The 26256-nt window shown below is 43.7% G+C and overlaps 1 protein-coding gene across 3 annotated transcripts in view; it reads left to right on the top strand.

Moving 5' to 3' along the window:
* Positions 1–5861: 5861 nt before the first annotated feature.
* The window catches only part of RIMS1 (regulating synaptic membrane exocytosis 1), a gene marked incomplete at both ends in the record, with an annotated part of 314191 nt that continues 293796 nt past the window's right edge, over positions 5862–26256 (top strand). For all 3 annotated transcript variants that reach the window (XM_082277097.1, XM_082277101.1, XM_082277100.1), the window contains one exon: positions 5862–6025. In XM_082277097.1, the coding sequence (XP_082133223.1) occupies positions 5862–6025 (164 nt within the window). The remainder of the gene's footprint in view (positions 6026–26256) is intronic.

Raw genomic sequence — 26256 nt, 5'->3', positions numbered from 1 at the left:
CAAAAAAACTGGAGCAACAATAAAATTCTTATCCCAAAAAGATATGGTCTCCAATTACAGAAGATGTTGTGCTATTTCAATGCTTGAACTGGAAATTTTCCAACTTTTCCAACTTCCAGATTGCTGACAAAAAGTACTAGGCTTCTGTTTGTACTGTCTGAGCTCTAACACTTCTCAGCCTTTCTGAAATATATAAAAAAGATATTATAAATGTAGGGTCTTTCTATGCAATGGCCATATGCAGAGTTCCTCTGAACTAAATGGGGTTGAATCTGTCTACACTATCAGCTTTACACAATAGGTTCAGAAGAGAAACAAAAAGCAGATGTTGGTTTTTTAGGATGGAGGGTGGTGTCAGTTATATCACTTTTCAACTTTCTTTTAGTTAAAGGGGAAAAAGTGGAAACTGATTTTAGTATCTTGGAAAATTATGTTGAACTTAAAACCTTGTTAGTATTTCTGAGTTAAAAAATCATTATTTAACAAACACATTTGGAAAGTGGTCTGACTTAAATAAAAATCAGCTCATAATGGATTCAAATCAGATAGCAGTTTGCAAACGCACTGGTGCACCTAAAAGGGTCTGATTTGGAGCTGCACATACAGAAACATCTTGTTGGGGAGGAGGAAGGTGACAGTTCCTGTTTATGCATTTTTGGCAAGCTGCACCTGAAGGATGGGATGATTTTCTGGAAACTGTCATGCCAGAAATACACAGCTAAACAGGAGAGAACTGAGAAGAGCAAAGGGAATAATTAGAGACCTATGGGGGTGGGACAGGGTTTCTAGTCTATTTCCTTAAGAAAACCAAGCTATGCAATTGCACTGCTTTTGTGCCAGTACTCCAGCAATAACATTTGAATCTCTTGACCAATTTGAAAGAAGCATGACAAAAAAGGAGAGGAGAGGTTTAAAAACACTGAGCTCCTGTGAGTTTTACAAAGATCAGCAACCAGATAGAGGAGACTCAGATTTGTGTGCCAGTAAAGAACAGGTGAAAGTGTCAACTCAGCTGCATTATTTTACACTGGAGAATCAAAGCTGTCATCCAAAAGCAGGCTCCATAAGGTTTGCTGTCAATGGAACTGCTTGTTTGTTGTTTAGAGGTAGGGGCATTTATTGCTTGCCTTTTTTTTTTTTTTTTCCTTTTTATAAAATATATTTAAAAGAAGCCCAAGACTTCTGCCTGAGACAATTTTTAAAATGTTCATCGCTGCAGGATATTGGCACTCATGATAAAGTTATGCATAATACCAGATCTTGTCCAAAACAGGGCCTGAAATTCCTACCTGAAATGAAATCCCTTTGTTCCAGTGTTTTCTTTCTGCCTTGGAAAGGACTGTTCCCCTTTCTTCTCATGCTAGAGCTAGCTCTGACCTTCTCTCTCTTAAAGTACTCTGGTACTACCAAACTTAAAGAAATTAAAAATCATGAGTCAGATGCCAAAAAAAACCCCTGCTCTTGAAAATTATGATTTGTTGATACGATATTTTACTTTGAATTTGTATTCTTTGAAATTTTAAAAATCCTTCAACTTCTTGAGAGAGAGAGGTCTCAGTGTCCCACTTTCATTAACTTATCGTGAGAAATTACTTTGAGCCCTTGATGCTACATGATATTTCATCCTTCATGGCTGTCCTTTAAATGGCAAACCCACTGAGACTGAAAACTCCTCCACAGCTTTCACTATCTCCACTCTTCCATCAGTCTGAGAAAGAGCACCACTCTTCTAGGCAAGGAACCTACAGGAAAACCCTCTGAATTGCTTGTTTCTTCTTTCAGTTTACCTCATGCAAGGAAACAGACAACCATGATTGCTTACAGCTAGTGAAAAGGGAGTATTGGTGGAAATGAGAAATTTAAAATGTGGCCTTTGGTCAATACAGAAGGAAGATACAGGGGAGAAGGAAGGTTCCTAAGATTGAGGGGAGGTGTAGAACCATAAAGAAATATGCATTTGTCATGCATAGGGCATATGTTATGATGCCCTATGCATGACAACAAGTGAACATTCATTGTTACGAACTGAGAAGAAAAGGTTATGGATTATATATAATAATTGGCTTTTCAAGTTTAGGAAAGTAATTTACCTGATATGTTACAATAGCTATATTGATATTCCATTTCTAGATTTCACAGCAATCTTCTCTAGACAGGACTTCAGAGAAATTGGTTTAATAGGATACCTGTCAGTGACAAGACTTTGGCTGTTACTAAGCAAAGGTAATTCTAACTAACCAGGCAATGAAATTCTCTTCAAGGCTCTCATGTATCATTACAACTTTGGGATATAATATATTGAACTAGACTAGGCTTCCCACACACTGTTGATTGGACAACAGTATCAGATATTTCATGATTACAAAACAAATGTGTGCAAATCAGAAAACAACCACTAAAGGCTGGAAATACTGACAATAAGAGCTCAGTCTCTTCATGTAGACCTGTCAAAAAATGAGGTGACTTTTGTGGTTTCTTCTTTATTTCTCTCTAGTAAATTCTACTGCTTTTGTAGAAAAACAATACAAAATCATTTGCTGTGTCTAGGATTTTGCAGACATTGGGAAAAATGTTGCCAAAAGCCTGAAAGAGGTGAACCTTCCCATCTGCTCAGCACTGTTAAAGCCACACCTGGAGTGACAATTCTAATTCATGGCTCCCTGGCACAAGAAAGACATGGACATAGAACAGCTGGTCAAGTGAAGGGCAAGGAAGATAGTTTAGGAATTGGAGCATGTCATATGAGGAAAGGCTGAGAGATGGAACTAGTTAGCCTAGAGAACAGAAGGCTCAGAGGCATCTTACAGATGTGAATAAATATCTGATGGGAGGGTGTAAGCAAGATTGAGTCAGGCTCTTTTCAACGGTGCCCAGTGACAGAGGAAGCAATGGGCAGAAACTGAAAGGGGTCTGAACATGAGAAAACACTTTTTCACTGTGCAGGTGACTAAGCACTGGTACAGGTAGCCCAGAGAGGCTGTGGAGTCCCCATCCTTGGAGAGTCTCAAAGCCATCTGGATGCGGTCCTTAGCAACCTGCTCTAGCTGACCCTGCCTGACCAGGTTGGCTGGACCAGATGTCCTCCAGTGGTGCCTTCCAACCTGAATGTTTCTGTGATTATGTGCTTTTCAGCAAAACAGTTTTAGTCACAGTATTGGCTTGGTGCAAGTCCACACTCCAACTTTCATAACTTTTTAAACCTGTATTCTGCAAGAGTTTCCAGCTTTCCCTTTTAATTTATAAGAAACTATATATAAAAACCTATACTCTTTGTATTCATTTTGTATTTTCCACAGAGCAGTAAGAATTCACATGCTTGACCCAGTATAAAGCAATTAACACAAATACAGGATAGATATAAGTAATTGTGTCAGTAATTATTAAGCAGAAAGGTGAGTAGGATAATTTAACCTCATGTAATATTTTGTTCATAAAATTATCTTGGAGACACTTGGATCTTATGGTCTTAGACCTTTTGTATTTTGGTTAGTTTGGGCTTAAAGCTGCAGTTCTTGAACACTAAGGCCATTGCTCTAGTGAATGAAGTTACTTGAGCTTCATCCTTTACTTGGAATATGCTGGTCCACCCAAATTATCTGAAGGATTGAGTATGGACTACCTATGGATACCTCTAACAACATAATCGTGATGTCTCTTATTACCATTCCAGTCATTTTTTAGTTATTTCTGATACTAAACATATGGTGGTACCTCACCTTCTTCTTACCATCTTTTTTCAGACTTGCTTCCTTTAGTTTTGAAGTGGCTGCCTGTTGTTAATGAATGGATAAATTCTTCAGCACCAGCCTGTTACATGAAGGCTATCTCCCCTGCCAGTCACAGATGGCAGGAAGTGATTTTATTGATTTGTTAGTACTTAGCTAGAAGGATTACATCTAGCAGTAATAATGTGGCCAGGCTCTGGGACAAATCACAACACAAGTTAGTGGAGGGTCTGTGTCTTAAACTGAGTGTAACATTATTATATTTACCAGCTTTTCATAGTGCTTTGCTTATTAACACCATTGTAATCTCTTCTGAGCCATCTGTCGGTCATTCAAGTTTCCATTTCCTTCATGTGCTGGAAAAGTTGGGAGACTTCAGTTTCTGAACTGAACTCAGACATTATCCTATAAAAGTTCTAGTGGTAACCATAGTGCTTATTATGGTTTTTTTCTTTATAATTTGTGTTATCAAATTGTGTCCTGCAGAAAATCTCTTGGGGAGATACAGGCAGATGGCCTCAGTAATTCCTCTCAGATTCAAAGGGTCATGAAGGTTCATGGCTTTCAGAATTTGTGAGAGGTATTAGTATAGCTGGGAGAAATCTGGTCCCTCTCCCTATTCCAAACTTGGCAAGTTTGGCAGAAAGAAGCATTGAACACTGCCAGCATAGATTTTTTTTTCCCCTTTGGTTCGTGCTCATCAGACAATCTCTGTAGAAACCAGAGCTGTTTCCATGCTGTGACCTCAGCAGAAACACGACTGAGAGGTCTTAAGTGTCAGCGTGTGTTAGTGGTAGCTCCCATTTTACTTGGAAGTTCAGTTTTCTCTGTATTTTAGCTTTGCATTTCCAAGTAGCCTGAATGATTTCATTCACTGACAGGCACATGTGTGAGCAGAGGATGCTTCAGAGCTATAGGCATGAGCTTTTGGCCAGTGGATTACATGCAGATGTTTTCCTGTAGAGAAGCACTGCTGCATTCATTACCAGCTCCCCAAAATGAAGTTACTCAGAGCTGGTAGACCAGAAATTGTCAGGGAAGCCATCTCGCTCTGGACATAACATTTTGTTTCACTGTGCTCTAACCCCTCAGTTGAGCAGTTGGCACTGTGACATGTTTCGTGGTCAGTTTTAGTGGGTCACAGTAGTTTGAAAACGGGTCTGATAAATAAGAGCACTTGTTACCCGCGTGGGAGGTGTGTGTGGATCATGGCATGGGTGGCACTAATGGGGTGTAAGAAGCGTATGAAGAAAGTGCTGAAGCGTGGGACCCTCAGGAACGGACGGTCGAGCGGTGATAGCGCTGGCTAAAGGCAAGGGGGCTGCAGCTGGGGCCAGCACGGCTCACGCCCGAGGGAGTGGCGGCAGCACTGGGAGACCAAGGCTTCCCGGCGCCCCAGGCAGCCCCCAGCAAACCCGCACCCTCCCACGGGTGGCCCTGCTTCGGGCGAGCCGGCTGCCCTGGCGGGAACCCGGGCAAGCACCTGCGGTCAGGAAATCTGGAGGAGGACGTGAGGAGAGCGGCGGTGCCGGAGCCAGGCGCCGCGGCCGTGTGACCGCCGGACGAGCCCGGGGGGCGGCGGGGAGGGAGAGGCGCGGCCGGCCCGGGTGCCCGGCGCGGGCAGGGGCAGAGGCAGCGGCGCCGCGCCTCGGACTCCGCCTCACCGGCACCGAGCTCCCCTCCCTCCCTCCCTCCCTCGCTCCCTCCCTCCCTCCTCCAGCGCCAGGCTCGCAGCGGCGGAGCATCGCGGCGGCGGCGGCACCCGCCCTTCCCGGCCGGCCGGCGGCGCGCACCGCCCCCCCACTCCCGCACGCAGCCCGCCGGCGGCGATCCGGAGCCCTCCGCGCCACCGCACCTCCGCCCCGCACGCCCACCGCCGGGAGGATGGGCTGCGGGCGGCGGCGCGGCAGCCCCTGAGCTCCCCGAAGCCGCGGAAACAAAAGGAGCGAGCAGCGGCAGCACCGGGCCGGGGTGGATGCAAGCAACCATGAAAGGCTGGGTCTCCGCCTCCTCCGCTGCTGCCAGAGAGCTGCCGGCTGCCGCTGCTCGGAGGACTACCCTGTGAAGGGGGCGGAGGAGAGGCTGGCTGGGTTCGCCGTGCAAAGGTAGAAGGTGTAAGGGAGAGGCGGAAAGAAAATGTCTTCTTCGGTGGGGCCCCGCGGCCCTCGCCCGCCCACGGTGCCCCCCCCGATGCAGGAGCTGCCCGACCTGAGCCACCTAACAGAGGAGGAGAGGAACATCATCATGGCAGTGATGGACCGGCAGAAAGAGGAGGAAGAAAAAGAAGAGGCCATGCTCAAGTAAGCAGACGCCAGTCATTCATTCATTCAGGCACTCATTCATGCACCGATCGCCGGCGGGCGGAGCGGGCGCTGCCACAGCGGGAGCCGGCCGGTGCCAGGAGCCGGCCGGCTTCGCCCTGCTCGGCGGGGCTGGAGCCGCTGAGCCCCGGTCCCGCTCCGCTCCCGGCCCGTAACTTCCTCCTCCCCCACCCCGGGCAGCTCCTCCCGAGGCAGCACCACCGGGGGAGCCCGGCACGGCGGGACGGAGCGGGACGGCGGCCCTCCCCGCCCCGAGGGAGCCGGCAGCGCAGGGCGGGCGGAAACCCCGACATGGGGGTGAGGGGCGAGGTGGGATTCCTTTGGGGTCCCCAAAACCCCGCCTCTGCCAGGAGGGGCCGCTGGGTGGGGTTTCCCTCCGTGCGGGAGCCTCCGCGGCTGCCGTGCTGCCCCCGCCTGGCTCGGCCACCGCTGCCGCCCGCCGCGGGGCTGGGGCGGCTGCCCCCGCCCGGCACACCCCCGGAGCCCCGCTCCGCCCGCCCGTGCCGCCGGCCCCAGGGTGGGCAGCCACGGGCAGCAGCGCTCTGCAGGGCAGCAGGGCCTTCGTAATTAGGAAATAGATCGAATTAGTCGCGCTGCTCATTCCAGCGGGCGGGCGGGCGTGCGTGCGTGGTGGCGGGACGGCGGGGGAGTGGGTTTATCCCGCTGCCGGCGGCACGGGGAGGGGTGCGGGGAACGCGGGGTGTGGGTAGGTGCCATGTTTGGAAACCGGATCCCCACAGCCTCTTTTGAACCTTTTCCCTCACCCCCTCGTCCCTGCGAAACACCGCATGTGATCACATTTTTTAGCCTCCTCCGTCAGTCGGAGGCTTCAAACGTAACGTTGCTGAATCGCCTACTGCAAGTGATGAGAATAAACAGATTGGAGTCGTGGCCTGTGGAGGAGAATCACGGTTTCTCGTCTTCTGACAGCCCGTCAGGCCTGTTCGCTCCGGGCGGGAGGTGGTGGGAGAGGTGACTGGAACAGTGTGAGCCTCTGACGCCACGCAGACCCTCCGTGCCACAGGAGGTGTATCCTTACCTCACTGTCGCCTGCTTGCGTGCACCTGTGCTCGGAGGGGATGCGCTGAAGGTGTGACGTGGTCTGGGTGTTTCTTTTGGCTGCATCGGAAATACCCACTTGAGCGATGCAGGTGCCAGCTCTTCTCCACGGCTGGAGACCAAACCCCCGCAGACTCCCGACTTCGGCCCCGTGCGCTCTGCGTAGTGAAGCTGGGACAGCGTTTTAGTACTTTTAGTACTGTCCCTTCCTATTCGTTCTTGACTCTGAATTTTTACAGGGGCTACTAGAGATCATTGCAATGGTCGGTACTGAGGCCCAGCTGCCAGTGCTGTGCTGGCGAGGAGCTGTCCGGGACTGTGGTGCTTGGATCTCAGTTCAAGACGAAGAGTTCAGTTTGCTGTTGCAGTTCATTGTGCTTGGGGTGTGGCTACCCTTGGAGGTGGGGTGGTTAGAATGAGAAATGTTCTGTGAAAATGCGTTGTGTTAGTCACCGTGAGGAAACGTGAGTGAAGGATCCCTCCTCAGTTTCTATTCATCAGAAAAAAATTAAATAAAGGAGTAGCTCAAAGCCTCTAAACTATATGTATCCTTCTGTTCCTTGTCTTCCAGCACAGCTACTTCTCTACAAATGTTTAGCTTTTATTCTGTGAAGAAGATTACTGGTTCTGTGATGATGTTGTAGAGGAATACTATAAATCTTACAGTCACTGTGAGAATGAGAATGAACTTCCCTTGATAGAGATGGTATTTTCTCAGCCCTATTCTTGTTAACATTGGGTAGAGAATAAATTTTCCTCCTTTTTTCACTCCCCCCCCCCCCCCCCCCCCCTTTTTGTTTTTTTTCTTTTGCATTCGTGTTTCTGAATTCTGGACTGATATTTCCTTTTCTGTAAGATTATGGGAATCTTCAGCAGTTTCACTAAATGAACTTAGAACACTTTAAATATAAATTTTAGAAAAGGGCAAAAATAGTGCTTTGTCAATTCAGCTGGAAATTACTTTGTATTATCTTCAAAGGTTTGTGATAGCCAAATTTAAAAGTTTATTTTCCTACAAAAGTTCTTTAAAATAATAAGAATAGCAGTCTAGGCTCTCCAGTGGCCTAAGAAATTATGATTTTAAATAGATTTCTGTCTTTGTTTAAAGAGCCAGAAATTGAGGGAAAATACATTGGAAAACTTAAAAACCTGTATACTTGCTTTAGCTATATCATTAGTTTGTAAAAATCAGGACACAGCAAATAGTTTTCTTATGGGTTATGATTCAACTCATAGAGAGAGCCACTAGATTTTCTGAGATCATCTGCCTTTTCTGTATGCTGAACACTTACTTTCATTTTGGGATAAGAGTTTGACACACCTTTCCATGGAGCAACTCTTTTAAGACTGGAATTTTTGACAAGAATTTACTTCCATAACTTTATAAAGGTTTGTTACAAATATACAGTGGTGCTATCAGATGACACAGCTATATTATAAAAGTCACATATAATCACCACCCCTTCGTATTATCTTTGTTAAAAGATTTTCTGATTATCCAAATGTCTCAACAAAACTGCCACCAGTTTTCATTAAAACCACCTGGTGGAGAAATGTTTCCATCTGTAACACCCACATGCAAATCTGTAATTTTCCCTGAAAGTGAAGCTGAGAATCAATCTGCAAACTAGGCTACCTTCAATCCTGGGCTGATCAGAGGCCGGATATGTGCTGTCTCATGAATCATAAAGGCTAAAAAGGGTGCAGTATTTCTCTCCTGTTCTGGATGTCCTGATAGCAATGAAAGTTTCTAAAACAGTACTTGTAATTTTCCTTTCCAGCACTCCTCATAGCAGAAAACCATAGGAAGAAATATTGGTTAAATGACTGTATTCTTCACACAGAGATTGTAAAACTGGGGATCCAGGGGAATTTGAAGTGCTTCTCTGAGTAGACTATATGGATTTCAGGAGAAGTGAAAGCAGTTAGGGTCATTGGTAAAGCGGCTGTGTCCCTCTCCTCTGGCTCTGTACCTTTCTGTCTTCCAGATTCCTGTTTCTAACTCTGAGCTAAAAGCCTTCTTGTAAACCCTCTCTGCCAGTTCATGCTGACATCAGCACGTACTGCAGCGTGCCAGCCTGTGAACAGGGCGCTGTTACAGGGCACAGGACTATGGACACTGAGCTCTTTTCACTGCTTGCACTGGAGAATTACAAATGCATCCTTCGATTTGAGACCACCTGCTCGTTGCTTTCCAGGAACTTGCCCTATCTCAATTTTTTGGTCTGCTGAGTTTCCTTCAGCAGTGTGGGGCTAACAGAGCTTGTCACCCCCTTAGGATAAAGACATACATCTTATACCATCCAGTGTGGCTTCCTTTTTCTAGGTACCCCTGGTCAGTGGCAGGGACCTTTTCTTCCCCACACCCTTCTGATACCAGATTTCACGCTGCTGTGGGTGGTGTTTGTGGAAGGGGCACACTTTGCTATCCTATGACTTGTTGAATATCTTGGAGTAATGTGTTGAGGAGTTTGGGCTTTTGTGAAGATTCCTTCTTTTGCGTCTCTTATGAACAGGTGTACCTTGGCTTTAGGAACACTTTGCCATTAATGGATTGCCTTGAAATTGCCTTCACATCCAAAGGCAGGTTCTGTATTCCTTCTGTAATGGGGACAGTGTCACTAGGTATTCCTGAGACCATATCCATGCCTTCATTCAGTGAACTGGTCCCAGTCTGTTGTATGGCACTGAAGATTCAAATCCACATAAACACTTTGATGCTTGCCAGGCACTACGTAGAAACTGAAGCTTTTGAGTGCAGCCCCATGGTCTGGGAGTAGGAAGCAGCTCCTCTGTCTCATCTTGGAGCTTCAGAGCTTTGTGTTTTGTTCCTCTGTGGCTGGGAGAGCATCCCCTTCCTGTTTGCCACACCTTTGAAAGCTGCATGGAGAGCAGTCTGTTGGGTAGGTGGGGCTTTACCATGGTATACTCAACTCTCATCCGCTCTTGTTTCCCTGTTTCACACCGACTTTGCCAGATTTTCTGCATGTCTCTGAAGACTATGGTCTCTATCATCTCTTTTAATGGTACTTGGCTTTAGACACCCAAGCTTTTGCTGTTCTTGTATGAGTAGATGTTTGCATAGGACAGTAGTAAAATGGCCTCCTCTGCAGACTCATTCACATCGGAGGCATTTTTTCCTGTTTTACTTGGTAGATACTCCTGTAGCTGGAAGGGAAGAATTTCATGTTGAGTGGCTGATGTCTAGCCTGAAGTTCAGATGTTGCCCAACAGGTGACTGATGTGACTAAAAAATTGTGAAGAAGCCTGAAAGGGTAAGTTTTCAATGAGACTGAAGAGAGAAACAAACCATCACTTGCAAAAGTGTGTGTGTGGGGGGAAAATTAAAAGAAAAAATAGTTTAAAAGTTTAAAGTGTACATTTAAACCCTAGGTAGCCTGAGACAATATATTGCTTGTGGGTATAAAGTACCTTGAACTGAAAAAACCACAGTTATATAAAGCAAACTTCAATCACAGAGAAATCACAGAATTATACGTATGTGTGTACTTAAGATGAAGTTTGCTTATATGTAGTTGTGTGCCTTATCTCATTGGGTTAGGTAAGTACTAAGTGGAAACTATGGCAGCTGAGAACACAGCTAGTTGAGTTCCAGTTCTATTCAAATTTTGGCCAGTAATTAGAAGGTGGTTCCTAGTTACCATGGCATTCATTTGCTGGAGCAAACTTAAGTGGGGTAAAAGCTCTTACTAAGCTTCTGATGGGACATAAGAAGGCTGTGAGATTGTTGGCTGAGGTAGTGGCAATACTAGGAAAGTTAACTCAGACACGGGAGGTGCTTTGTAGTTTTTTAACTAATTGAGTAGCTTCAGTAGAGAGGGTAGCAGGTACTTGAAACCTTCTCATCTTAAAAGTTATCTCAAGAATTTTCATGGCAGTTAATAATTAGGGAGAATTTGATGCTAACACCCTATTTTGACCACCTAGTATGGTACACAAACATGATTTTAATAGAACTCAGGTCCCTAGAATCAGTAGGGATATTGCAGCTGCTCATGTTTCAGGTCTGCCAAATCCTGGTCACTTGCAGTTGGTGAGAATATCTGTTTTAGGATTTGCAAAGTAACCTCTTTGTAAATTCGTTGGGGCACCTGGAAGCTTCCAGCCTTGACTACTGTGTAACTGAAGATTAACCAATTGACCAGGGGGCTTGTGCTCTCAGCCAGTTTCCTGGAGACAATGTGTTTCCTTCTCCCTTTCTAGCACTTGGCCCACACCTAACATTGTCAGCAAACATTCAATACTGCTCAAAGCACAGTGGCAGCTGCTGCCATCCTCATTTTGTATAGTACTTATGGGCAACATGAGGAAGTTCGGTTCCAAGACCTTCTTAGCCTGTATGCTGTAAATCCCCTGATCATAATTGCCCTTCCGTAAACAGTAGGGAAGGAAGAGGTAGGATCATTCTTCCTCCTTTCTGTTGAAACTGGGCCACTTTGCAGAAATAAAAGTGAGAGTCAAGGGGCTATCTTGAGGAAGTCTGTCTTTATCTTATCTTTAGAATAAAGGGTCGAAAGCCTATCTTTAATCCCACTGAGAAACAATGGAGGAGAGTTCTGGGAACTGGTTGCGCATTTGGCACCAAGGAATTAAAGGATAAAATAGATAAACAATACCAAGACTCTCTCCTCTGAATCAGAATCCCTCATTTATTCTTTCCATGGCTTCATGAATCTCGCTTTCTCTACAGTGGAGCAGGAGGAATGGAGGCTTCTGCTTGAGAGCCTTTATTTCTTCCTTTGTACTTAAACGAGTTTGGAACCACCATGTTTCAGACCCTATGGTGGTGTGGGGAGCAGAGTGCAGGTTGCTTGCTGTGTGCATGGGTATTTTAAGATCCTGGAATCACCCAGAAGGACTGTTCGAATATTTGCCTTGCACCTCTTCCTGGCAGTGCCAACTCTAAACCTAACACTTGAGTGTACAAATCCATGGTGAAACAATTTTACTTCTGGAGGTTGTATAGTACAACCCCCTACTCGGACCAGGGCCACCTGCAGCAGGTAGCCCAGGACCAAGTTCCGGTAGCTTTGGAGTATCTCCAAGGATGGAACTCCACAACCTCTCTGGACAGTCTTTTCCTGTCAGCTTCCCTCACAGTAAAACGTGTTCCCTGTCATTCAGATGGAACTTCCAATGTTTCGGTTTGTGTTCATTGCTTCTGGTCCAGTCTCTGGGCACCTCTGGGAAGAGTTTGACTCTGTCTTCTTTAGTCCTCCTCACTAAGGATTGACACACGTTAAAATCCTTCTGGGTCTTCTTTCCCCCCTTCTTCTTGGGGCTGAACAGTCCCCACTCTCTCAGCCATTCCTCATGTCATGTGCTCCCGTCCCTTTTTGTATTTATGGCTCCTCGCTGCACTGGCTCCAGCATGTCTTTCTTATATCAAGGACCCCAGAAGCAGATTTATCATCCAAACGTGGCAGAGATCAAAGATCACCACTTTCAATCTACTGGTGATGTTTTTCCAGTGCAGCCCAGGATGGTTTTGGCCTTCTTTGCTGCAAGCCTATGTTGCTGGCTCACGTTCAGCTTGGTGTTGACCAGGAATTCTCAGTTGCTTCTCTGCAGAGCTTCTTTCCAGCTTCTTTCCAGCTGGTTGGCCCCCTGGAATTATTCTCCTTGTGCGTGACTTTGCGTGCCCTTATGCTGAATGTTTTCAGGCTTACCAGAGAGACTAGTATCTAAACATTTTCTCAAATCACTCAGGGAAAGGATTGCTTTGGTTACTGCTCCTCACCCCTTCCTCTTTACTGCCCAAGGCCTTTGCTCAGAGAGGAAGAGAGAGAATTGAACAGTGCAGAAACTGTTGTGGCCTTTTGGCCAATGGAAGCATCAGAAAGAATTTAACAACATTTGAAGCTTCAAGTTTTCATCAGTCTGAGAGGGCAGGTATGGCCATAAATGTGTTTTGATAAAGGAGACAACTTGTGATGACCTCTGAATTGCAAGGAGTGTTTTCATGCCTTTCAGGGTGTTTCAGAGAATTGATAGTGATTTTTTCACTTGGAGGTGGACTGGGTAGTCTAAGGAGACTGAAGAGTCAAAACAAATTCACAGTTGAACAGTGACCTAGCAAGGCAATTATGAGACAGTCATTGACTGATCTACTGGGCAGCCATCTCACTGCCGAGGAGGAGCAGGAGACTGTCAGCAGACAATAGCAGATTGATAGGCATTTCTTAAAAGCTGCAGAAGAACGGGAGGTGATAGGAGATGACAGACAGTAATAAACATCCCTACCACTTTTTAGACGCAGGCTTCAGATCAGTGTGTGTTGAGCTTTTGGAATGTCTGAAGTGCAAGCTGTTGTCCAGAGCTCTTTTCTGGCCCCAGTTTAAGTGGTTTTATTGGAATGCACAGGGCATTATTTCTGCGCATGCGTCTTCCCACATGATTCTCCATTTGATACAGGAATCTGCCAAAGCTTCATTGCCGGCTTTGTCTGACATTGCACTAATACTTTCTAACTAAGAAGTCTGTCTTTCTTCAAATTCATGGGCATTATCTGTGCCCTGCAGAAGGGTGAAGACAAAGACTGGGTGAAAGAACATGATCTCTGGGCAGGAAATTCTCAAAGTACAGAATTGTTATAAACCTTATCTTAAAAGGAATTATGCAGAAGAGGCTTCTTTTTAGAGGGAGAGGGTACCATCCTGTTGTTTATTTTTCTGGAAAATAGCAGAGGGAGAACAACATTACGAAAGATCTGAAATTCTCAGTCTTGTCAATACCCTTTTATTTCTGAAGACTCATATGAAGAATTTTTTTGCATCCTTGGATAAGAGAGCAGCTAACAAAGATGTAGCATGCTTCCTTCATCAAGCAGTTACTAAGCATTTTAAGGCTTGAACTTAATGCCTTAAGAAAAGGCTGTTTAAAAATACTGTTGCCCTTGTATTCAAGCTTGTTGAAATGCAGGCATTATTGAAGGTGGAAAATGACAAAACTGAAATTCTGTTTTGGGTTGCCAATAGTTAGAGCCAATTATAATTTATAGCTTGATTTACCTTCTCCTTTTGTTGGGGTTTTAAGAGGTCTATGCTCTACCCACTGGTGGCTGCTGCATTTGTCTACTCCCCTGGGCCTATCAGTTTTAATTAATAGATGTTAGCATGCAATTATGTTTTGGGGGAAAAAGCTTGCATGCCTATAGTCTGACTTCAGTTCCCAGCAGTGATAAAACACATTAAAAAATCTTATGTCATCGGTTACAAACACAGACTAGTTTTATTCTGCTTTTTGGAAATACTTACATAAATTTACAATTACTGCAATGATTTACACCCCAGCAGATTAACACCTCTGTATGATTTACCTCAGTCAAATCCAGGTATTAGATCTGTAAGGATGCAGATACCTTATCAGATCTCTACATCTGTCAGGAATTAAGATTTTTTTATCCCGTATTTTATACTTCACAGATACGGTAAAATATTATGCAATGTTTATAGTGTAGCTTAGTTTGGGAATCTAGACAGTAAATGTTAGTCAGACTTACTTTTGATAAACAACAAGAAGCAGAAAAGAGTACCATTATGAGTTTGATTTAATGGTTTCTTAGATAAGACAATTGATAGGATAGAGTTGTAATTCTTTGTACTTAGAACTGAAGTAATCATCCTCAAAATTTGATTGCATGTCAGATACTTACATCCAGAGAGAGTTTTAAACAAGAAAACCATGTTCCAAATATATTTTCTGGCACTGTTACAGAGGCAAGAAGAGCTAGTTCCAATTTTCAGAATAATAACACACACAAAACCATTCATACACTTGCCACTTCAGAGGCATGAAGAGACATGGCATGATGAATAGCTGTTTCCAGACAGTTCTAGATTGAATTAGAACACCTGCTTAGGTACTAATTCCTGAGTTTCTTCACATCAGCTGTGTCTCATTTTCAGTGTCTTTGTACACTTTGTACACTTTGCCTTTGGTGATACTATCGAAGATAAGGGAATGTATCTTATCTGTATATAGACATTTTTCAGATATCTGTAATAAAAATGTAGTATTTTGAAATCTCCTGATGTTTTCGTCTGTCTTTCCTGTATTAAGGCCTTCTGGAATCACTGAAGATCAGTTTATGCCCTGAGGGTTGCTTTTTGATGAGGGATGAACCTAGCAGATAGAGCTACACATTTTAGTGATAAAAGTGGTGGATTTAGAAAATTAACTGTTTCAAGTTTTGAGGAGCTGAGGTGTAACCAAAAAGTAATTTTCTGTGTATTTTGGGCTTTAGATAAACACTAAATTCTAGTAAATTTCTAAAATGGTTGTTTAAATGCCTTGCATCAAAATACAGTTATTTACTTTAAGATCCTTAATTGAGAGTTATTTTTTTGAACTTAATTATATGAAATGTATTAGGACATTGCTCATGAGTGGAGCACAGCCCAACCAGACTATTTTAGTGTAAGTACTATTATATTACAGGGAAAAAGGGTACTACTCTTTTAGCAAGAAGCAGAGCACTCTTATTTGTTCTGAAAATTGCTAATGGAAGTCTTCACACGCTTGAATGACCTAAGCGTGAATTGTCTTCTCAAGTGTTTCTCTAGGTTACCAATACTGCATACTCTGAATTGATCAAACAAAGTATTTATGTATCCAAAACTCTGTCTACATCTTATGCAAGCAGGTCTAATAAAAGATGCTACATTTTTTTCGAACCTTGTTTGGACTGTGAGCCTAGTGAGCATTAAAAATTTTGTAGCAATTACTCATGAAGATTTTGTCTGTGTTTTTGTAAAATAAATATTAAAGTCTGAATATACTGGGAAGCCTTCTCATCTTTTTTCTTTGCACAGTTTCTTTAGCACTTGCATGTTCTAAGAAAGCAGAGTATTTTTTCATTTATATTCATTATTCTCTATGTTTTTAATTAGCCTTTTATATGAAGTTATTTTCAAAGTAAAGTCATTGCACTTTCGCTTATTTGTAGTATTAACTTTAGAATAATTTTGACATTTGGCATCAGGAGACTAAATTTTGTACTGATTAAATGATATTGCACAGATGTAGATGAAAAAATATGAAATCTTGAGCAGCAAAAGGACATGAAAAATCTATGAGTATTTTAGTTACTTTAAGTGATAAGTCTCCTTAGTACTGTTACTTATTGCAGAAAGTTTGACAGTGCATGACAAACTTCAGCTCTACAGTTTGATGTTTTGCTGGTCATGTGTTTTTAGCTACAGAAGTAGAGCGGGAAGGCAGCTGTTTGATGGAGCACATGGAGCATGAGCCGAGGCAGTTTGGAAGAAAGGACAGAATTTATGAGGGCTCTAGATCATCCTAGGTTAACTCTATTGATTTTGGCCCAGGATGCTACCTGCAAAGTATGAGGGTAATGGGTTTGCACTTTATGGATGAGAATTAAAAGAGGCTTTATATGTGCATATGTTCTTGTGCCTAAGAATATGGAATCAGGCTGTACAGAAATATGTATAGGTTGCCTTATGGACTTTAATTGCAACATTATGTTGCTTAGCATTGCTGTAAACATGCAGAGTGCATTGGTTAAAGTGGCTCAAGAACTGAAAATCAGGAACAATTTTGCCTGCAGTCATATCTTAAGGAGAAGTGAGATGATTGCTGCCATGAACCAGTAAAACACTGTATTTCTGTGGTCCCGTGTCTCTGCTGAGTTTGATTAACTGTGGTGGCTCCCTGCCTTGAACAAGTCTCACTAGAAGCACATTTGTTTATAGGAGTAAAACTGAAGTGTTGTTGAATCTGTTTAAATGGGATATGTCCATACAAGTTTTGTGTTTTGCAGACTGAAGCACATTTTGCTCAAATGCATCCAGTAATTGTTCAGATACACCCCAAGCCTTACATAGAAAGTAAGCTTAAGAAAAGTGAAACCAAGGCATGGCTACCTACATTTCTGGGGAAAAAAATAAAAAAGCACCACACTTCATTTATCACTGTTCAGAAGTGTATCTGTATTTTTTAAAATTACATTGTGTTCTGCATACCCTAACTTCCTGAAGTTTTAATAATGTATTTTGTTTACTTTTGGTTTCTCCAAGAAGCTATTTTTCAATATACTCACAGAAAGGAACTGTATTTACTCAAAGGTGGAAATTGCAGAATTATATGAATTGATTCTGCTAGTGTATATGTAAAAAGTGTGTAAATTCCTTTGAGATTAAATGCACAGTACCTTTTTCTTGTATTTCAGAGCAAAATTAAATATTGATTTTTTAATGAGAAATCTATTCTAAGAATATAGAACCTCACTAATATATTATGATTCTTGTATTTTGTGTTTTGAGATGATTTGATATTGATTGTAGTTTTTAAATTTAAAAGCTCTCACTTTTTCAAGCAAAATATCTTCATAATTTATCTTGCAAGGCTTTTTTAAATCTTTCTACATTAACTTAAAGTAAAGCATGACCCCTTAAAAAAGTATTTTTCAAACAATTATCCATTCACTATAAAAAAACTATCAACACGATTTGATGGGAAGTCGACTGATCAGTTCAGGGATTCAGCTGGAATTTAAAGGTTTGTTCACTTGTAACATCCCTTTTTCTGGTAGGCCTGTTTCAAGTTCTAAGCTTGTCCCTGACTGACCAGGTTTAAGCAGTCCATGTAGAAAAGGAGCTGGGGAGTTCTAGTTACATGGCCGGTGAGACAATGCTCTATTTTTCATTCAGCCGAGGTGATCGGATTCTTTCTTTCTTGGTATTTACTCTGTATGGGATCAAAAGGAAAAAAATCTTACATTTCTGTGATATAAAGTAAAATTAATGACATGAACAATATGAGGGAAGAATCTTGAGGAGAACAGGAACAACAGGAGTGCTTCTTGTTATGGACGGGGTTTGCCCTCTTAGTTTTTTACAGGGTTTGTAGTTTGGGAGTGCTTTCAGCTCTATCCTTGAAGAATTTATGGTCGTGTGCTTTTTTCTGCCTGCATATAAGTGTTTGCCATATTTCTCTGAAGTCAAGACCTTGACAGAATGATTCATGGTTTTCGTCTCATTCTGTTGGATTACTGCAACGTATTGTACTGGGATTAGCCTTGAAACTTCCTGTTGATCTCATACTGTGCCTTTTTACTTCCTTTACTTCCCTTTGCTTCCTATTACTTGTATTTCATCTTAATACAGAGCTTTCCTTCCCGTGTAATGGCAGACTAGGACCACAGAAGAAAGCCTTCTTTAAAGTAGAAAAGGCAGGTAACTTTCACATACAGCTTTTGTGAAGAAGACCTAAATTTGAAAGCTTTCTATGAAAGCCAAAGTTTGATGAACTTTCTGTAAGGGCAGCTTGCTAGTTATGTGAAAGTTGCAGAGGTGAAAAGGAAGTAGTCTTCCTGGCAATTTACTTAATGGTGTGAAATACCAGGTGTTAAAACTTGAAGACAGGCACTTGCATGTCTGGAATTCATAAATAAACCAAGAAAATCAATAAGTGACTTTGGCAACTGCCACCCTTTTGACTCCTTTGTCAGAGGCCAAGAACTGAATGAACAAGAAAATTGTAAGTGTTTTCCCTGAAGGAAAAGGAAAAGTATGTTTTCCTCCAGGCTAAAGCTGAGGCGACAGAGAGTACAGGAAAGCTTTTATTGCTGTGTGCTCTGCTGGGTTCACTGTGGCTGGATGCTGGGTGGCCACCAAAGCTACTCTGTTGCTCCCCTCCTCAGCTGCGCAGGGGAGAGAAGATATAATGAAAGGCTCATGGGCCCAGGTAAGGGCAGGGGGAGATCACTGAGCAATTGCTGTCATGCGCAAAACAGACTCAACTTGGGGAAATTACTTTGACTTACTGCAAATCAGAATCAGAGTAGGATAATGATAAATAAAACCAAATCCTAAAACACCTTCCCCCACCCTTCCCTTCTTACTGGGGTCAACTTCACTCCTAATTTTCCCTATCTTCTTTCTCAAAACAGCATAGAGATGGGAAATGGGGGCTGCAGTCAGTTTATCACATGTTGTCTCTGCCATTCCTTCCTTTTCAGGGGAGAACTCCTCACAGTCTTCCCCTGCTCCAGAGTGAAACAGATCATCTTGAGTACCATCATGCGCTGTGTGTAGGACAACCAGGGGATGAGGCCCAACCAGCCCAGGTTTAGGAAAGGCAGGTCCTGCCTGACCAACGTGATCTCCTTTAATGACCAGGTCACCTGCCTGGTAGATGAGGCAAAGACTGTGAATATAGTCTACCTGGACTTCAGTGAAGCCTTTGGAACTGACTTCCTCTGGAGAAAATGGAAGCCCATGGCTTAGACAGGTGACCTCTTATATGAGTTAAAACTGGCTGGATGGCCAGGCCTAGAGAGTTGTGGTGAATGGGAGTCACATCCAGCTCATGGCTGGTCACTAGTGGTGTTCCCCAGGGCTCAGTATTGGGGCCAGTCCTATTTAATGTCTTTATCTGGATGAGGGGATTGAGTGCACCCTCAGTAAGTTTACAAACAATGCCAAGTTGGGTGGGAGTGCTGATCTGCTGGAGGGCAGGAAGGATCTGGACAGGCTGGATCGATGGGCCAGAGCCAACTGTGTGAGGCTCAACAAGGCCAAGAGCTAGGTCCTGCCCTTGGGTCACAACAACCCCTGCAGTGCTACAGGCTGAGGCCAGAGTGCCTGGAAAGCTGCCCTGGAGGTGCTGGGTGACAGTGGCTGAACATGAGCCAGCGTGTGCCCAGGTGGCCAAGAAGGCCAATGGCATCCTGGCCTGTATCAGCAATAGTGTGGCCAGCAGGACCAGGGCAGTGATTGTCCCTCTGCACTCAGCACTGGTGAGGCCACACTTCAAATCCTGTGTTTAGTACTGGGCCCCCCACTACAAGAAGAGTATTGAGGTTTGGGAGTGTTTCCAGAGAAGGGCAACAGAGCTGGTGAGGGGTCTGGAGCACAAGTCCTATGAGGAGCAGCTGAGGGAGCTGGGGTTGTTCAGCCTGGAGAAAAGGAGGCTCAGGGGTGACCTTATCATTCTCTACAACTGCCTGAAAGGAGGCTGTAGCCAGGTGGGGGTCAGCCTCTCCTTCCAGGCAACCAGTGACAGGAGAAGAGGAAAAGTTGTCAAGCTGTATCAGGGGAGGTTCAGGCTGGACATCAGGAAGAATTTCTTTGTGGAAGGGGTGGTTAAGTATTGGAGTGAGCTGCCCAGGGAAGTGGTTGAGTCATTGTCCTAGGAACTGTAAAGAAAGGACTGGATGTGGCACTTAGTGCTAGGGTTTAATTGACAGGGTGACAATTGGGCGAAAAGTTGGACTCAATGATCTTGGAGGTCTTTTCCTACCTCAATGATTTTATGATTCTATGATTATCCCAGCAGCACTAACACTGTCACTGATGGACTTGGCCTTGGCAAGTGATGGGTCCACCTTGGAAGGCAGGTGGTATTAGCTCTGTTGGACATGGGGAAAGCTTCGAGCAGCTTCTCACAGGAGTCACTCTGTAGATCCCCAGCTACCAAAACCTTGCCGCTCAGACCCAGTGCAGTTCAATAGTTTGTCAGAATCTAGCAGTCTGCAAGGTTTTTTATACTGTGAAGTTGAGCCTTTCTTTTCTTATTTGATAGCAAAATATCCTTTGAAGAGCTGCATACCAGGGCTAGCAGCATCCTATTTTTATTAGTTCCCAAAATATGTTGTGTTTCATGTTATAAGCCTGAAAAGTACTACCAGAGTTTCTTCTCTAGAAGACAGTTCAAATCATGCCCTATAGCAGGATGGTTCTTCCCAGCTGAATTCAAAACCAGTTTATAAAGTTATAATATATGAGTCTTTATCTCATACTATATTTTTCATTAAGGCTTTCAACTTTACTTACTTTCCAGATGTTTAAATCATGGTGGTGACATGGATTTATATTACATCTATATCTTACCTATTACATACGGTGTATCTAGGACATTGGAGTTCAATCTGTAATATTTTAGGAACATGTGCAGTTTTTCTTTTTCCTCATTCCAGGCATTATAATCATGTTCTTCATAAAATAAAATCTTAGCCAAATCAAGCTGAGTTAAGGAACCATTGTGAACACATTAAATTGCATTTCTGTTTAAGGTGAGCTTCCTGCAAAACTGTGAGGAGAATGCAGTGTTGCTCAGTGCAAATGTCATTCTCAGTTCATAAAAAGTTTCTGAGAGGACAAACTGCAGTTGGTGTTCAGAGATACAAAGCACTGTCCAGTCATGGCAGAGGGTGTGTCTGCACTGTCCCTAGAGGTGTGGTGACAGCACTGAAACTGTTTTGGTGTCTCTCGGGAGGGGATTTTGTTGACTAAACACAGGTGTTAGCTGGTATTTGAGATGTCCAATGGTACTACTCCTTGATTTTAGGAGTGAGGAATGGGTGGGAAGCTGGTTGCTGTTGTAAACCAGGTTTTGTAGCTGTGGGCAGCAGGGAGTGGAGGGAGCCTGGAAGTAGGCAATGGTTTCTGGAGCTGACCAACATGGAGCTCCTTTGAACACATCCTGGCTATTTCCTCAAGCAGAAGTGGTTCCCAGACCAGTCAGGTTTCATTTCTGGACACAGACAGCAATGGCAAAGGTTTCAGCTCAGTCAATGATTCTGACTGGGTTTCAGACTTGTGTAGCAGTGTGCCACTTTTCTTGTGCTCCAGATCCCTCCTGCATAATTTTTGAGATCACTATCTTTCCTTCGGGGATCTTTCATTTCTCAAGTAATATTATGGCTGTTGAGGTAAGAGCTTATTTCCTTCCACATGAGAAGCAGTACCTTTTGAATATGAATCATCATTAAACTGCCATCAGTGAAACTGAGATACTTAGATAACATCCTTGTTTTATTTTTTTGCATTAAACTTAAGCTTCATGTTAGCTAAGGTGTTTTAAATGCCCTCACAAGGTAACCACCACATTAATGAGAAAAGTCTGCAAAATAGTCAGCATTTTGCATTGTGCTGGCAAGGCTATTCACTAGAAAAGCTGTGGTTGCTTAGTTGCTGTGGGAGAGGAGAAATGAGGAGAGAGGATGAGAGAGGAGTCCATGGCCTTATGAGGGACAGCAGGAAAGGGGAAAGGACACAAGTAAAGTGGGAAACTGTAAGAAAGTACACATCCCTTAAGGCACAGAAAGTTTGACTCAGAGGGGATTACAGGCAGTTCTGTGGGGATCAGAAGGAGGAATATATGACAGGAGAGAGATGTTAGGGGAAGGCTGGAATTAGCTGGGATGAGAGCCTGGAAGTAGGCTGTGAGTGATGCAGCTGCCTATTCGTCTAGTACAGAACAAGTGTAAAATAGCACTTCTGCACACTGAGAATTGGGTAATGAAAAGTGATGGATCCTCTGGTAGCAGACCAGGGACTTGCTTATTTATGTGTCTGTTTCCCTTTGGGCTTGAACTGGAGATGGTTAAGCACACAAATCAGGAGGAGGTGAACATTTATTTTCAGTGTGATAATAAATAAATTAGAAGGCAAGTAGAAAACACAAAGGTTTAGAAATTCTCAGAGTGTAAGCCAGCCTCATGACTGTGAAGAGAAGGGTCTGAGTCATTAGGTTCAGACACTTGGGGCTTGGCAGAGCTGCTTTCACAGATCTCAGCAGGCTCGGGTGGTACAGCGGGAGCATCCGGAAACACAGGGTAGCTTGACTGAAGAAGGAAGTGCACACCTCAGGTCATTTGAATTAAATATTCCCAGAAAATCATCATTTTATAGTATTATCTAACTACTCTTTGGCTACCCCATACCTTCTTGCTAAAAGGTAGGTAATACTGTATCCCACAGCTGTAGGAGAGGAGAGAAGATCCAGCAGGCAGGAATTGTGCAGCAAGATTGATTTATTTAATTATTTTACAAACTCTTTTATAGACTTTTTTTCTTCATAGTATGTTTGGACAAAGGATCAGCCAGCCCTGGGTTGATTGGCTAGAAATCCTAAACATCCATTGTCAAAGTTTTTTTTCTGCTGTACTATAAACATAGTTCTAAAAGGTCTCAGGTGTTCATCGTTTATAGAACTTCTGCTAATCTCTTTGTGAGAGAGGAAAGTATCCCACGGGTTAGAAAGAAGCAAGAAAATTCTTGCTAGCAGCAATATTGTATCCACAGGTAGGTCCATGAAAGAGATCTGGTCTGGTTTAAAAAGAGGATGGTTAGGTCTCCTTGTTTGTAGGAGAGGACTTGGAAACCAAGCTCGGCCACATCTTAGGGTTCCTAAACCTGATGGGAGTAATTGACATTATTTTTCAAAGCAATTTGCTATGTTAATTCAGTCTCCAAATTTTGGAGCTCCAAAATTGGTTTTGAATATTTGGAATTTGCTTTAATCCTTTTTACTCATAAGAAGAATGCCTCCTCCATTTAGGAAATGGCCCCTGCTATCACAGGAGCTGTACGCTGGAGTTTGTAGAAATGCTCTGAACCGGGAGATTACCTTCCTAACAGAGTAAGTGGAGAGGAGTGAGATGAGATTTAAAGAGCACGAGTAGATCAGCTGTAAGGCAGCTCTAAATGTTTTGTTAGTCTCAGGGTTTATAGGCAGGGTGCCATGTCCCCTGCGTCTGTCCAGCCTTGTCATCTCCAGCCTGACATATTGGAGGTTATGTGCATGTACATATTAATCTGTGCAGGCTTGGTGCCTGAGGGAACGGGGTGTGTGTGTGTGTGTTTGTTTTTAATTAAAGGTGGCATCTCTGCTTTTTGGGTAGGTGAAGAACGGAGCTAAAAAGAATTGATTAAATGGAAAGAAAAAAGAGTAAAGGATGTTGACATTTGAGGCAAGTACATCTAAAGACTCAGCAGGTGAGGAGAAGGGTGAATAATCGGGGCCAAAGAGTTCACTGTACAGTAGAGACCTTAATCAGAATGTATAAAGGTCCCTGCTTTGCTAAATCAGCAGCTGCTCTTGGCTGGGAAAACTCCCTGGCACTTCTCTGTAGTTTTTCCCCCAATACCACACTCTGGTGTGTAGGGGTAACTCCTTGGTCCTCAGGCAGTGTGTGGAGGTCTTCCTGCTGTGTGTGTGGCTGTGCATATGCCTATCATATGGAGTAGTTTGGGAGACAGCATTAGAAAACTTTGCTCCAGTTTTTAAGATAAGCCACATAGGTGCAGAATCTCATAGGCTGCGTAGTGTCATTTGGGATGAGCAAGCATGCTTTAAGGCAGTCTTATTTTACTCCTGCTTTGGTATCATGGGCCTGGTTGGCCACTTCTAGCACTGATCCCACCACCTGGAACATCTGGCTGCTACTGTGTGCATTTTCCCCAGTGGTACAATGGAGAGGGAATGGAGAGGGGAAATAGCATGTAAATCCTATAGCGGTAACACAGAAGTCTCTGCCTTGATCCTGTACCATGTGATCCATCCTCTGAAACAGCTGGGAAGGGGAAGAGGAGCATTTCCAGCTCTTTATTGTCTTTTTCCCTTCAGTATAGAAACCCCCATTTGGCTACAGTATGAACCTTATTTTCACAATTAAAGATTGCCACACGTTAATACTGTGATTAACACATAACTAAACATTGACTCTCCTGGGCTGGTCTAGTTCTTTATTTTCTAGATGTTGGAGAAAGTAATAATGAGTTTTCCAAAGTCATGACATACAGATAAGCAGTAGTGTTGTCTTGTATCTTGGCAGCCAGAAGATGGATATGGAAGAGGCAAAGAAGTATATCAGTGCTACATTTGGGAGGGGTAACAACAGGACACAGTCTTGGACTAAACTTCAGTTTTGGTTGTTTTGAATGGCTTTAAGGATTGAAAGATGTGGACTTTAATATGAAACAGGTGTCTGCCCCAGTGTGCTTGATAAGGCATGCACAATGAAATATTAAACTGAAATAGATGTAATCATGTATTCACAGCTACAAAAGCGAATGTTACTGTTCACAGGTGGTGCTGGCCACAAGTGTGCACCTTTAGAAGCAGCAGCCCACCCCCCCCCCCAAAAAAAAATTGCTGCTCCTGAATGTCAAATATTCATTAGACTTAAAAAAAAAAAAAAAAAAAGGAGAAGATGGGGGAGAGGCAGAGAAACACTTGTAAGTAAGTTGATCTGTTGGGGAAGAAAGTTGAGGAACCTGGGACACCTTGGGGTTGTATTAAAGAAAGGAGGAAAAGATGGGTATTTCAAATGTGTAATATGTTGTAACTTGGGGCTGACTATTTTGTATTTCTTCCCAAAATTACAGAATAAACACTTAGGTAGAAACAAAATTTGACATCAGCTACCTAGTTTATCAGTGATATCTTGCTCCTGTACCAACATGTGTCTACTAATTTTGAATTTGTAATTTCAAGAAGTCAGGATATGGTAGTGATGCTATGACCACTCATGTATCTTGGAATCAGAGAATTATAGAAATATAAACATGTCTTGGGTTGGAAGGCACCTTAAAGACCATCAATTTCCAACTCCCCTGCTATGGGCAGGAACATCTTCCACTGGACCAAGCTGCTCAAAGCCCCATTCAACATGGCCTTGAACACCTCCAGGGATGGGGCATCTCAAACTTCTTTGGGCAACATGTGTCAGTGCCTCACAAACCTCACAGTAAAGAATTTCTTACTAATATCTCATCTAAACCTGCCCTCTTTCAGTTAGAAGCCATTCTCTTCTGTCCTGTCACTACATGCTGTTATGAAAAGTCCCTCTCCAGTTTTCTTGTAGGCTCCTTTTCGGTACTGGAAGGCTGCAATAAGATCACCACAAAGCCTCTCTTTTCCAGGTTGAGCAGTCCCAATTCTTCCAGCCTTTCCTCACAGGAGAGGTGCTTCATCCCTCTAATTTACTTTGTGGCCCTCCTCTAGACCTGCTCCCACAGGTCCTTCCTGTGCTGGGGACCCCAGAGCTGGATGCAGCAGTGCAGGTGGGGTCTCACCAGAGCAGAGGAGCGGGGCAGAATCCCCTCCCTGGCCCTGCTGGCCACGCTGCTTTGGATGCAGCCCAGGATACAATTGGCTTTCTGGGCTGCAAGCACACATTGCTGGGTCAGGTCCAGCTTCTCCTCCACCAGCACCCCCAAGTCCTCCTCAGCAGATGTGCCCTAGATCTGTTCATCCCCCAGGCTGGATTGACACCAGGGATTGCCCCGACCCAGGTACAGCACCTTGTACTTGGTCTTGTTGAACCACATGAGATTCCCACAGGCCCAATTCTCGAGCTTGTCCAGGTCCCTCTGGAT

This window comes from Coloeus monedula (genome assembly GCF_965178545.1).
Source record: "Coloeus monedula genome assembly, chromosome: 2".
Lineage (NCBI taxonomy): Eukaryota > Metazoa > Chordata > Aves > Passeriformes > Corvidae > Coloeus > Coloeus monedula.
Note: the sequence above shows the minus strand (reverse complement) of the source record. Positions and strands in the feature narration are given on the sequence as shown.